The sequence below is a fragment of the Fragaria vesca genome, linkage group LG6, assembly GCF_000184155.1.
Source record: "Fragaria vesca subsp. vesca linkage group LG6, FraVesHawaii_1.0, whole genome shotgun sequence".
Taxonomy (NCBI): domain Eukaryota; kingdom Viridiplantae; phylum Streptophyta; class Magnoliopsida; order Rosales; family Rosaceae; genus Fragaria; species Fragaria vesca.
In genome coordinates, this window is record NC_020496.1 from 32,903,438 (window position 1) to 32,918,316 (window position 14,879).

The 14,879-nt window shown below is 37.7% G+C and overlaps 1 protein-coding gene across 1 annotated transcript; it reads left to right on the forward strand.

The window, feature by feature from the left end:
* Positions 1-18: 18 nt before the first annotated feature.
* Positions 19-2,464, forward strand: LOC101306071. The gene is made up of 3 exons (XM_004304287.1): positions 19-487; positions 602-679; positions 1,126-2,464. The coding sequence occupies exons 1-3, from the start codon at positions 271-273 to the stop codon at positions 2,442-2,444; spliced, it is 1,614 nt and encodes a 537-aa protein (XP_004304335.1). The 5' UTR covers positions 19-270; the 3' UTR covers positions 2,445-2,464.
* The last annotated feature ends 12,415 nt before the right edge of the window (positions 2,465-14,879 follow it).

Sequence of the window (14,879 nt, forward strand, 5' to 3'; positions counted from 1 at the left end):
ACCTAACCAACTACTCTCTCTCTCTCTCTCTCTCTCTCTCTCTCTCTCTCTCTCTCTCAAACAGAGGAATCCAAGAGGAATATAAAGAACCCGACTTTGCTCTTGTTCTTGATCTCTCTCATCTGGGTTTTGTTTCCAAAACCATCACCACCCGTAAACCTCTCTCATTCTCTTTCTGGGTTCACTTCAAAACCAGCCCAGATTAGAAAGCTGAACAGGAAAAGGGAGAAAACTGGCGAAACCAAAAGTTGAAAGCTTTATCAGAAGACAATGGTGCGCTATCAGCGGTGTCATCAGTGGAGAAAAGGTGAAAAGCATATAGACGAAGATGAAGAGTCTCAGACGTTTCTGATGGATTTTGCTAACTCTGGTTATTACAAAAGATCAAGCCCCAAGCTTCTCTATCTTCTCTTCATCTCTCTTCTCTCTTGCAGCTTCATATTAGCCCCTCACCTCTTCAGCTCCAGCACCACTTTCTCTCTCTTATGTAAGTTTCTATAATCTCTCCCTCGAAGTTTGTTTTTTTTTTGTTTCCCAATTCTTTTCTCTGTTCTGGGTCATCTGTATGTTTATAATTTGGTGGATCTTTTGGGTTTTGTAGATTCAACTCTGATAGAAGATGAAGGGCTTGTTGCTGATATGAATATAAATGCTCCCCTCTGTTCTTCTATCTCTAATGGTTAGTACTCTGCCTCTCGCTTTCTATATTTGGATTGTTTTGTGTGAACAGTTTTGAGTTTTTTACCTTTCAAAATTTTGTCCAACATGATTGATCAGCTAAAGGTGTTCCTTTTGATTGTTAACATTCCCTTATGAGTGCTCCTTTTGGCGCCTAAAAGAATTCAAGATTATCAAACAGAATGTTGAAAAGTAAAACTCTAATACTATTGAGTGCTTTGTCTTTGTTGAAGTCAATAGTAGAATAGTGCCTCATATTGAAATGACTCTTTTGAATTTTCCTTCTCTGTATGTTCTTCTCAGTAATAAGGCTGTGTAGTTAAGTAGAAGTTGAATCATATCCCTCTCTCATTTATCTTGAATTTGATCATATTATATGTCCCATGATAAAGTTCATGCTTTTGTTCAGCTTAACTAATAACTAATTCTAATTTCTTGTGCCTGCAGGAGCTATATGTTGTGATCGTAGCAGTATTCGTTCAGATATTTGTATCATGAAAGGGGATGTAAGAACCCAGTCTACTTCCTTTTCGATCTTTGTCTATGGATCTGAAGACAGAAGTAGCTCCAATAGTCAGTTTTCAGGTATCGTCGGGGAAAATGAAGATGGGGAACTCCAACATGAAAGAATCAAACCATATACCCGGAAATGGGAAACTAGTGTGATGAACACCATTGATGAATTACACCTCATTGCAAAGAAAGACAGTACTCTAGACCTGTACGAACAACAGTGTGATGTCCAACATGATGTTCCAGCTGTGTTTTTTTCGACTGGGGGCTATACCGGTAATGTTTATCATGAATTCAATGATGGGATTCTGCCACTGTACATTACTTCCCAGCATTTCAACAAGAAGGTTGTGTTTGTCATTCAGGATTATCATAATTGGTGGGTCATGAAATATGGAGACATTCTTTCGCAGCTATCTGATTATCCACCTATAGACTATAGTGGAGATAAGAGAACACATTGCTTCCCTGAGGCCATTGTTGGTCTGAGAATTCATGACGAGCTCTCTATTGATTCTTCACTGATGGAGAGGAATAAGGACATTGTTGATTTCAGGGATCTCCTAGACCGAGCATACTGGCCTCGAATTAGAGGTCTAATTCAAGATGAGGAACGAGAAGCACAAGAGAAGCTTTCAGTGTCTCCCACATTTGAAAGCTCCTTACAGATGAAAAAAGAAGTGCAAGGAGATCAACTTGTGAAGAAGCCGAAACTGCTAATCATATCTCGGAATGGATCAAGAGCGATAACTAATGAAGATTTATTGGTGAAGATGGCTGAGAAAATTGGTTTTGAAGTTGAGGTTTTGAGACCAGACCCTACGACAGAGTTAGCAAAGATATATCGGGCACTTAATGCAAGTGATGTCATGATTGGAGTTCATGGTGCTGCCATGACTCATTTTCTCTTCATGAAGCCTCACTCTGTTTTCATACAAGTTATTCCTCTTGGAACTGAATGGGCAGCAGAAGAGTACTATGGAGAACCTGCAAAGAAGCTTGGCTTAAAATACATTGGCTATCAAATTCTAGCAAGAGAGAGCTCTTTGTATGGCAAATATGATAGAGATGATCTTGTTCTTCGAGATCCACAGAGCGTAAACAAAAAGGGATGGGAATACACGAAGAAGATCTATCTTGATGGCCAAACTGTGAGATTAGACCTCGGGAGATTTCGGAAACGTTTGGTTCATGCTTATGATTATATGTTCAGTCGAATTAACCAGCGTCCCCATCTGAAATATTCACAGTGATTCATAGGTCCACTGATTCTTTACCTTTACATAAATCATTTTGAATTTTGTAGATGGTGTAAAATGGCTTATTGCTAGGAAGGTTTCTTTGTACTGTGGTAGAAATTGTTGAACATATACGACCTCTGTACATTAAGCATTGGACAAAGAAACTTAATTTTGGTAAATACTTTCTGTTCTAGGAATTTTTTTCATTGTTTAATTGTTAACTGTATCAAAATCATTTTTTTCTTTAACCGGTTCTGTGACTAAAGTTAACTTGTCTTTCTTTATGCATTTTACACAAGAAGTATGATTCTTCACTCGTGGGTCAGTTATTGTTTGATTAGACCAAGAAGTTTAGGAGCCTTGTGTGGTTGTATTTACACAAGGTCTATTGAAAAAGAAACCATTTTTTGTCTGGTACTTGCAATTTGTCAAAAACAAACATGCTACTTGGGAAGAGGGATCCCCCAAGCAAATCAAAAACCATTTAGCATCTTGGGTTTGGTTTTCCATACCAATGGGAAATTGAATATTGACACTTCCCAAACTAAATCGGCCATGACTGAAGTTGGTAGGTTTTAGATTTGTTTACGATACATCAATACACTCATCAAGTATATCAGTGCGATATACAAGTTAGTCTGACTTGATAAACTTGCTGGACTATACTTTCGTATAAGATTAGTTATCTTATATATTAATTTGATCTAGTTTGTTATCTTAACGAACACTAATTTGGCTGAAAATTTGTAAAAATAATCTACTCATATAAACCTAAAAACTGAACGGATAAGATGTCAAAATGTGATCGAAAAATGAGTTTTTTAAACCATAAATCGAAAAGTCCTCAACTTAAGAGTCCTCACTAAAAAGGCTCATTTGTGCTATAATCCTACAAATTAGTGTTCCTTGACCAAAGCAAACTGTGCATCTTCCAAATTGTCAGATGTAGATCTCTGTTATGTATGCATCATCTTGAGGCACTAGTGACCGTTGCCATATTTTTGTGTTTCGTGTTTGGCAAAGGCACACATGGCACATGAGTGTTGTCTGCGTCTGTTTGGCAATCAACCAAAACATGCCCATGACAGGTCAAGCATATATCTATCAAAGTATCTAACCGTTCGGGATCTGCATGAAATATACTAGATACATAGAAAGGTTCATAAGTCTCCATGTGAAGGTGTTTCAGAGTGGGAATGCATTATTGCAACTGGACCAAAATGATGGGAGAGAAGAAGCACACATTTGGAAACAAAGGGTGTTCTGCTACTTGTTCTATCTTTCACCATGATGAGCACATTCAAGTTCCATTAAGCAGAAAAGAAAATGATGATTGCAGTGAGGTTCATACTTTTCATGTCACGTGAGAATGAGGTGAGCCTACTGAGGGATTGATCAGAGTAGTGAATGGTTCCAAACACAACCTTATAAAGAAGAAAAAGAAGTATGGAACAAAAGCTCCGCAAGGAGGCAGATAATGCACAAATGGACCATGAATCCACATGGCCACTGCCAGGAACTAGGCACTGAATTATATACCTAGTTATAGAACATGGTTATCTACATAGATAGTGGATAGCCCTCACTTGGTTTGTCATCTATTAGGGAACACTTTTTCAGTTTTGATATTATTATTTGGACAGCATTTGAATTATGTTTTGAGGTTTTGCAATAAGCAAACAAGTTTAATGGCTGGAATGCGAAAATATCTATTAAATCCTGCAAAATCCCTCAATAATAAGGGAGGCTATCTAGCTAGCTAATCAAAGTTCTCTGCTTCCCCGACTCTTCAAGGCATTATTACACTGCACTCATTGTTCTTTTTGGTAAGGGGTTGAGATGCTTAATTCACCATACTACTCTTGGAGAAGTATCTTGGAAATGGAAGGTCGTGTAGCTTAAAAATTTGCAAGGCTTTTAGTGTGTTATTAATCTGTAAGAAGATCGACCGTATTAATAACAATACTTTCGTATTACAAGTAATTAACTTCAACTAGCAGTTTCATATGTTAGCGCTCGAGGATGAGATGCGTCTCTTGAAGGCCCTATGTAAACAGAGTTGTCCGAAAAAAGAAGAACAAAACAAAATGTAGTTTAGTATGGATTTGAATTCTAGACATGCTCTTATAAATCTTATCTCTGTACATGGCTGAAGATCAAAATGTTAGCATAGGTCATTGTAAATCTTATCTCTGTACATGGCTGAAGATCAATATCATAGCCTGAAAAATAGAAAATGAAGCTCAAAACTCTTTGTTTGGTTGATTCTGCGTGCACTAACTAGTTGTAATGCAGAGCAAACAATAGTCCAATGCGTTTGTCCCGCAGATACCGCAGATGATATGGCCTTTCGCCCCCAAGTCTTGCACTCTTGCTACATGTTCCTGTGCCATTTTTGCTCTCAGTTTTTTTCTGGAATGTACCTTTGGCCCCTAGTCAAGTCTGAATTACTGGCATTTATAAGTGTTATTGAGACTGAAAAAAGAAACATATATTTCTCCTGCAATGCCAAAACAGACATAGATTATGCACTTCAAGTGCAAAAGATGGATCGATAAAGAAAAATCATGGCCGAGTCATCACTACACCTTCTTTTCCAGTTGTTATCGAAGAGTCAGACTTTAAGTTAATGCAACAAAGGACAAAGTTTTCTGTTTGGAACTTCCAGAACTAGATCAATAATGTCTTAAGTTTGTGTACCTTATTATTATTTGAACTATAAGAATTGATAAATAGATCTCCAGCAAGGTTGCAAAGTTAGGCGAGAAGGCAGTTCTATCATCAGGCTTTCTCACATCTCCTCCATTTGAACCTAACATATTCACAGCATCGAAGAATACATAGAACTTGAGTTTAATGAATTTGTTTCCGTCTGATGTTGACCGGAAATCATGACGCCCAACTCAGGCTAATATGAGAGAAATGAAAGAAGAAAGAAGATGGGTTGTGATGGCTTATGAGAGAAGGTCCCTCTATTTATAGAGCTAGGGCGTGTTTGTATAATTAAATTACCATATTGTCCATAAGTGGAGAGTGTTGACTCCTAGGCTATCATATGCATGTGATGGGTCATGATTTAGGCCTCATTTAGGTGTCGTTTGACGTGTGATCCAGATGTTTCGGCCCGGAAAAGATCTGGGTATAAACAAGTCCCCAAAGTTCCCGGTTAAGAACTCTCTTGGGTAGGGAGTTTGTAAAAAATAGAAACATCAAGAGGCCTCTACCAGGATGACTAGTCCCCCAAGTCCCCATGCAAGAAAGGAGTGGACTGAGTTCCACTATAGAGTTACTTCTTCAAAGAGTGATGTCCTGGAGAAGGTATACGAGAGGAGATACCGTATACTCATAGGAGAAAATATGGTGATATGCATAATGTGGTTGCCTCTAATGGTTGCTAGAGTGCCTACGTACCCGTTCATGGGATCAAACTAATCGTAGTTCACTTTTTCCTTTTAAGTTGATGGTTTTGTAACCAGTACTGCTATGTTTAATAGGGTGTCGGTCTGCCATTAAGGCAAAGATGTGCCGTTTAAGGCAAAGGTGTTGTTGTTTAAGGCATGGCAAGGGTGTCGTCGAGGCATGGCGATCGTGTCATTGAGGCATGGCGAGAGTAGCTGAAGCGTAAAGGAGATACTACGGAATCATAGGGAACGTCGCTGAGGCATGGCGAAGCTGTTAAGGCATGGCGGGAGTTGCTGAAGAGTATAAGGGATTCTGCTGAGACGTGGAGGGACCGTTGGAGCTTAAGGCGGATGTCACGCTAAAGTGTAGAGTAGCTTCCGTGCTAGGACGTGGAGGAGCTGCTGCTGGAGTATAGGGGTGACGTGTCGAGTGTGCGAGTCCCCTAGTATAAAGATGGACTTTTTTTCTTTTTTTTGTCGTTAGTCGTTCGAGAGCCTGAGAAGGGAAGGGAGTGTCGAGATAAGATGGGTTCCGAGGTCTGTCTCAGGTGTCGGGTTGTCGCCGGGATAATGGACTCGGTAGAGCAGGTGTCGTGAGTCACTGAGACTCGCTGACGATGCCGGGAAGTCACCGAGCAGAAGTCTCTGGGTCTATGATGGGAAGCCGGGTGTAGTGAGGCCTTGTGAATTTGTCGAGGTGAGTAGTCGATAGCGGGATGGCCTTAAGTCGAGAAACTGTCAATTTCAGGACCGCCTTGGGGTGAGAAGCTGGGACGCGGCGAACTCGCCTCGAGAGCCTGGTTTACGAATTTGTAGTCTGTGGTTCATGGATGAGTGATGGAGATCGAGCCCAGATTTGGGTGCCCAAATAAGTTTATGGGTTCACTAGCAGTCGGCGCGTGAGACACTTCCGGGCAGCGACGGCTAAAGGAGAGGTCAGGTTAGACTCGTCGGAGGTCTCTGAACCCAATTATGGTGGAGGTAAGGGGCGGTGGCGCCTCTAAATCATGGGTGGAGGAGAGAATGAAAACTCAGATCTACTTTCTCTCTCCTCTGTAAATAGGAACCCAACTGCGTAAACTTGAAAACCCAGAAGAGATAAGGTTTGATTTGATGCCATGGAGGTGGAAATCAAAGAGAGAAATGAGAGAGGAGAGTTCTTTGAGAGTGAGCAGAGAGAGCTGCGTCACCGAAGAGGAAGAAACAAGGGTGGCTGGAAAAAAAAATACGGCGAGATAATGGTTAGAGTACCCGTTTGGTAAGCGGGTTCGACTCTCAACGAACCCAGCAGCTGACTTCTCTTGTGTCTTCTTCGATATGTGAATTTCCATGGCTTCTCTTTTTTGTTGTACCTGCATTTGATAAGCACCACCCTTCACTTCCAGAACTTGATGAGCACCCCTCTTCACCTCCAAAAGGCCAATACTATGTTGGAAACTTGGAATACCTTTGCCCATTGAAACTTATCTTTTATCTCTTCCTCCTGACGCCGCACCCCGACCTACACCTTCGCCAAATCACGACTTCGCCGTTTAGCCACCAAATCGGACGCCATCAGTTCCGTAGGGTTCGCACGGCCACCCCTTCCACATCTGGGGTGGTGTCGCACAATACGTTGCACCGGAGAAGAAGCTTTTGGACGGAGAAGTAGCTGGGTTCGTGCCTAGCCGGAGTTCGCGTTTTTCGGTGGAAACTGATCAAGCACCATTGTACCCAGATTTTAAGGCTAGAAGGTGGATTGGACAGATTGGAGTTTGTTCTTGGCAACGTCTGATTTTGGGCAATTCCGGCCGATTCCGGCCAAATTGGGTCAACCCTTAAGTGATTCAGGGAGTTCAGCTTGTGCTCGGCTTCGTGTGGAGTAAGACATAGCGAGACTGTGAGGTGAGTAAAACTCACTTTGTTCATGAAGGAAGCAATATTTAATTTATAGTTCATTCTTTCTAAATTGTAAAAGATTGCGGTTATTGAGACCTCCAGATTTACTCAGTGTACCTCCATGTCTTTTACACATTCATTTTATTTTTAAAAACAAGCATTTGCTCATTAAACCTCTTTTCAAATTCCTAAAATAACCTTAAGTTTGTTATTCATATATATTTCAATAATTTACTCATTATACTTTTTATTCGCTCTTCAGACCTCTCACACTTTAATTTTTCTTTTTCTTTTTGCATGCAAACATCTATTTTAGGTCTCGATTGCTTCATTTCTTTTTTCTTCTTCTCTTTTTTCATGAAAACCTCTTTCGCAACCTTAATCCCTTGTTGTTTTTTTTTTGCATAGAATGTCATTAACCTCTATTATTTGATCAAGTTGTAAGAACGATTTTTCAATGACAACAATTGAAAAAAAAATATTCAAATCATGAATTGCAATTGCAACGCAATAAAATACACAAATTCCAATATATGAAACATTATTCCAAGCATCTATTAATAAAAAAATTCTCAACATAACGAAAAAATATTCTAATGATCTTCAAGTGTGACAGTCTCGGAAACTGTAGTAACTCTTTCTAGATGGGGTATTTGAGTATAGAGATGCAAACGATTAATATATCTACTGTATAATGATTTTGCTTTGTCATCAGCATGGCGGTATCAATTTGGTGGAACCGGTGGTAATGGACATCCTGCTACCAACGATTCCTATTAAAAAAAGCATATGATTAGTTTAGACTTTATAACTAAGCAAATGCATAAAGATGTAATGATAGTACTTACTTGCACAAAGTGATTTCCATTAACAAAACCAATACCAAGTTCAGGCAGTTCTTGATTTTGAAATCTTCCAATGATGTGTTCCATCAAAGGAAGAAAGGTCAGGCACTGTCCATCAGATAAGTTTATAACAACAACTCCGTAACAAGTAGCAATCAGATGCCCCATATCAGTTATACACATCAATTTTCTACGTGATGCAGTGGATCCAGAATGGTGAATTCTTTGTTTGATTTTCTCAACACCGTCTTCGCTGCCGTATAGTTCCCTGTACAAGTGAGGCATACTTTTGAGCTCATTCATTAGGTCAAGTCGCACCCTTCTCTAAGAACGCCTACCGAATCCCATAATGGATGCTGCAACTCTATAACCACAATTACCATCATCTTCAACATCAAATGAACCTAAGATGTAGGGCCTCATGCCAAAAATGAATTGTGATGTATACTTTTGTGTTAACTCAAATCGTGAAGTGTTTTGACTCATGGAGATAGGCTGCACAAAAATCAATATGTATTAGCTATTTCAGTTGCAATTAAAACTTTTACTAACTTATCATATATCACAATTGAAAGACATACTGGATTTGTCTCTGGATGCTTGTCTGATTTTGCTGAAGACAATACAACCGTAGGAGAAGCATTAACCTTTTCTGATAGTACTTATGACTGATTTTGAATGAGACTAGCTTTAGCAATCTCAAAAACAAATGGTAGACGATGAGTGCTACTGTCAATCTTAGGACGCCCTTTGGTTTTAATCTTCTCACTTGGTTGTTGAAGCATTGTCGAACTTGGAGTTATAATCTCGTCTATTTTCAACAAGACCTGTCTATTTTCAACAAGACATGTCTCCTCACGTTTTGTATCGTTAACTTGAAGAAAAAAAAAGGAAGAATACTAATCTGATTATAATTTATTTTATTTTTTTGGTGAAATTCAATGTCTATTACTGTCATTTTGTATGAGGTTATATTTGTAATTCAATAAGTCAAAACATGTGGAGGTACACTGAGCAAATCTGGAGGTCCCAATAGCCGCACTCTATCATTTTCTAGGAAATGAAGTTTTGTTTTAAAAATAAATGAATTTGATCGACTACGGTTCATGGGTAAGTAAAATGATTTTCTTTTAAAAACGATTTTTAAGAGGTTTGCGAATATGAACTGTAAATGGTAATATTGGTGATTATGGGCGAATGCCTATTATGTGTATATTTGTGCCTGGTGAAATATGTGCCTTGCTTAATGTGATATTGTGTGAGGAGTGATGATGGTTTGATTTATCTTTGGTTATTGTGCGAAGAATTGTTGGGTTGAAATATCATATATCATATGTTGATTGATATATTATTGTATGGTTTGAGTCGAGTTGGAATTCATGTGTAACTTGGTGATTGTTCCTGTGTGGCGGTTTTGATCTTCCTTAGTGGCGAAAAGATCTTTTCCTGTGTGACTGTTTAGATCTTCCTTAGTGACGAAAAGATTTTTCCCGGTTAGGATGAATTAGTTAGAGATCTAGTCTGTCGTCGTGTGGCGTATGGAGGATGACATTGGGTCATTGTGCTCATGTGTGTGTCCTTTAAATTAGAACGAGAGTCTATATGCTTTTCTTCTAGTGTTATTGGCCAAGAGACATGATTTTCTGGAGTTTAAAGTTGTGAGTTTACAAGAATGATTTTTGATTTGATTTTGAGTTGTCGGGTTTTCTTATTTATTTTCATTGAACTCTCTTGGTTTTAGAACTAAGTTTTCAACGCAGGATTTTCTGATTTTCCCTTGAGTGATTATATTTTTAGTTGTATGTATTCCAGTTTAAATGTTGTTTTTTATTATTTCTCAACTTGTGGAAGTTATGTGTAATTGTTGTACGAGTCATTTCAATTTGATTTACTCATACGAGCTTTAAGCTAACCGGGTTTGTTGTTTTACAACCCGGTGCACAAACCAATGGTGTAGTCGGTTATTCCTACATGTCATGATGAGCAGGATTCAGTCAGATTATTATGGGCAGATTTATTAGGTGAAAGAGTTGTGGTTATTATTTTGTTGGTTTGTATATGCTTTAGAGAGCGTTACATTTTATTTGAATTATCAAGTTTAAGTGAAACGAAAACATGTAATATTTGACTCAAGGTATGAGTCTATTTTGACATTTGAAAGTTGTTGGTCCTTGAGTTTAGTTGTTTGAGCTAATGACATGTATTTTTTTGGGGTTATTTAAGGGGTTATTATCATGTCTCATGCAACAAAAATACACTTTTCGTCGCATAAGGCTTTTCATTGAGGCTAGTTTTATTTGCTTTTTCCTTATCCTCCTTGTTTCACTATCATCATCATCATCATCATCTATAGAAACAAAACTATTAAACTGCAAATTTAGCAAACAATAAATTTTCATATATGCATAATTTGTTCATACATAGTCTTTACTCTTTAGTAACACCTTGAATTGCAACTAAACAAAACCATTCATTCATCCTAGCTTAGCTAGCCTATCCTTCTCCAACTGAACAAAACCAACTGCACAAACCTTAAAGGCTTCTCCATCTAGCTAGCCTACCCTTCTCCAACTAAAGAAAACCAACTGCACAACAACCTAACCTTAAAGGCTTCTCTATCTAAACAAAACCAATTGCACAAACCTTAAAGGCTTCTCCATCTAGCTAGCCTACCCTTCTCCAACTAAAGAAAACCAACTACACAACAACCTAACCTTAAAGGCTTCTCCATCTAAACAAAACCAACTGCACAACAACCTAATTAACCAAAGGCTTCTCCATCTAAACAACCAAAATATCCAAGCATGCAGTGATGTACCTAGCTAGTTCCTCTCAGCTGCATTAACATTTTCTTCTAGAGGTTGTTGGGAAGGGACTGGTGGAGGACACCCAGTCTGCTGTGCCATAAAAGACATCACCGCTGCTAGTTGCTGCTTCACCAATGTCATCTTTTCACTAACGTTTTGCGCAACCGCCTCAGCTTTTTCGGCCATCTCCTCAGTAATATGTAATCTCTCATCCACCTCATGAACTCGAGAATGTGGAATGGAAGATAATGACTGTCGGACACCTGCTCTTCCAAGACCACGGATCTCTTTCTCGGCTCTTCTGCCGACTCCTGCTTCAAGCACCTTAAGATTCATTGACCACTCCAAAGGTGGGAGCTCAGCCTCCGGGATGTCAGGGTTTGCATTCTTCTGTGCATTTTTCAATTCAGTGGCCTCTTTCTGCATTTCCTTTTGCAGATAAGAGATAAGAGATAAGCTTGTAATTAGATTTGGAATTTAAATTCATATTGCAGTTGAAAAGCAGTTAAGGGTTTGATAAGCAGTGAAAGAAAATAAGTTGGAGAATGATGGAACTGTTATGAATCTGCTACATATTGCAAGCATGTAAATATACTAAATGAAGAATTGAACTTAGAAACAACAATGTTTTGCAGAACATAACAATAGTGCTTGTGTTATGAAACTTAGCAGGATATACAGCTTCATCTAAAAGGGAAGCAACTAGCTGATCTACTTAATCATCATCGCTTTGAATCTATCAAATTCTCACATGCATGCATGATTTGTTAGAGTGATCCAAATGCGTGGGAGTAGCTGAATGAGTGTTTGTTAACTTGGGAATTTGGGGAGCTGGAGTTGAAGCTAGTTGCCTCCCCTTGAGAGAGAAATGGAAACTTAAGCCCTCGTAAAGTTTAGAAACCATTTTCCTGATCAATGCAGAGAAGAATCTTTCTAGCTAGAAGAGGATCAATAATATTATTATTCACATATATATGCATCATATTTCATGGCAGGACTACTAGACAAGACTGTCAATAAGAGTATGGCTTGAGATATTGGTTGAGGTGAGCATATATTCCTCTCTTTACTAGTTTACTTTACTAGTGATATGAAACTTAGCATAACAAAGTCACATTCACAATACGAAACACAAATGCCTCTGCACCAACTGAAAATTATTTAATTGCACAAACTGAAAATTATTTGCACAATATATGTAAGCTATTTGCACCAGATTTAATTAACTTACAAGATTCTTGACAGCTTTAGGGTCGTTGACTGTGTCATACGTCTCTGTGTAAGTTGGGATAACAGGAAATTTCTCACCATTCTCTTTGTGGTGGACCACCCTGTAGATGATAGGTAGCTGCCCCGTGTGGTGCTCCGACTCCTTCTTACCACAGTTGGTTTTGTTAGCCACCAATCGTGTCTGCCAATCACATAGTATGTAGTTCATATTAATGGCAGTTTCTCTTGGCCATTAACAATGCCATTAACAATAGATATTAGGAAATAAAGCAATTGAGCTAAGGAAAAATAATTATGCTATTGGATTAAAGTGAGCAATATAACCCCACATAACAAGCATAGTTGTGTTGTGGATTACAAGCTGATAAGTTGAGCAGTATCAATGCAAGCAATCAAAGCTAAAGCAGTCAGGTCGAGATAACAATAGTAACATTTTATTAGTTTTTGAGAGATCCTTTTTGGCAAGACCTATATCCAATTCTATACATACATCCAATACAGAGAGGACAGACTTATCACAAAGAATTGTAAAAACTAGCAAATAATCAGATAAAGGGAATTTCTAGGCAGTTTTCAAATCAACCAAACAACTTTGATACCAATAGTCGTCGAACTGATAGTTAACTGAAGAAAAAGAAAAGGAGGACAAATTATAAGCTTGGTCTTGGTACCACTAACAGAAAAATTTTGTTCTTCTACAATGACATTGGCTATGGAAAAAGTTTCCAATAGCACAAGCTTGGAATATCGAACAACTTGCTTGTTGATAAGGAAGATGCATCAAATGGCACGAAGAAAATAACTAGAGAAGGTACCAACATATTGCATGCCAAAGTGATCAATCAGTAGTCAAGCAGCTCGAAGAAAAATCATTTTACAGAGGCTCCACCAAACACTTAGGCATAATTGAGAATTAGAGAACTGGGAAACAATTCAGAAACTTATGGAGACCATTAGATCATAAATCAAGCACAGGCATAAATAAAACTAATTAAACACACAAACTCTCATGCGTATGCACTGAAACAAAACAAACACCAAAGAATAGAGAATATATATGCACAGCACCAAAGTAGGAACAGAGAGAAGAGAACAACTACAACAAATATTCAATCAGAATTCAATTCACATGACAAAACCTATGGGGAATAAGCACTCCGTCTATTTTGGCATACTCAAGCCTTGATCTACAATTTAATCATAACTGTATCTTAACTCTTAAGACAGTAAAATGTTGTAACAAACAAGAAGAAAAGATATGGAAATGCAGATATGGACATTATAAAAAGGGGGATTTTCATATACACTCAATTTTGAAGAGTGGTTTTAAATAAAACCCACCTAATATTTCTATTTAATAGACATCTAAAATGTATCAATTATGATACATATTATGTCTTATTTTTTCTAAATTTTACACAATTGCCACCATTCAACTATAACATATAAACATAATAAATAAGTTTAATTGATGCTGTCTTAAATACCTTCATTATGAGTTTTTCTTCTAACACTAAAATTTTTCAATCAATTTACAAGAATCATGTAGTTTTTATTTTTTATGAAAAAATCTAGGTGAAATGAATTCATTATCTGATCTATAAATAAGGTAGAATATAATATAAATAAGATATTTGATTATTATAGTAAAATGAAGAAATTTTACATTGTTAGCGTATGAACATGTGAAATCTGACGTGATCCTCTATTCTATTCAAATTTTGACATGTGGATTTCTATGATGAAAAACCATTTTAGCTATTTTGATCTTTAAACCCTAAACCCTAAACCCTATACCCTAAACCCAATACCCTATACCCTATACCCTAACCCTATACCCTAACCCTATACCTTAACCCTATACCCTAAACCCAATTTTGGGTTTCTTCATTTTAGCTATATTATCATATCATGCCCTACTTAATAGGTACATTAGAAATGTATGTAGTTGAGAGTAAAATGTTCTCTCGATCAAGATTGGAAATGATATAATAATATACCTAAAAAGAAGAAAATTAATCAAAGAACAAGAACGTGTACCTTACAATTAGACATTTTTCGACTATGTAGAGAGACACCAAATGTGAGCTTATGTCACATCCCGACCCTTATATTTTTACCTTATTTACTAGCTTGATTATAATAAGAATTTTATAATCATTGAGTTAATGGTTTAATTGGTCCCTAGAGGGGTTTTGAGGGATGATTATTTCGGAGAATTATTCGTGGAAAAAAAAAAAATTTGACGACGGTAAAAATGGTAAATTTTAGCTAGTAAAAGGTAAT

What these genes read in the sequence shown, in the direction of transcription:
- LOC101306071 (XM_004304287.1), top strand. Translation starts at nt 271, where the DNA reads ATGGTGCGCTATCAGCGGTGTCATCAGTGGAGAAAAGGTGAAAAGCAT. An exon ending in CACCACTTTCTCTCTCTTAT is followed by an intron (nt 488 to 601) that starts GTAAGTTTCTAT and finishes TGGGTTTTGTAG; the next exon opens with ATTCAACTCTGATAGAAGAT. An exon ending in CTGTTCTTCTATCTCTAATG is followed by an intron (nt 680 to 1,125) that starts GTTAGTACTCTG and finishes TTGTGCCTGCAG; the next exon opens with GAGCTATATGTTGTGATCGT.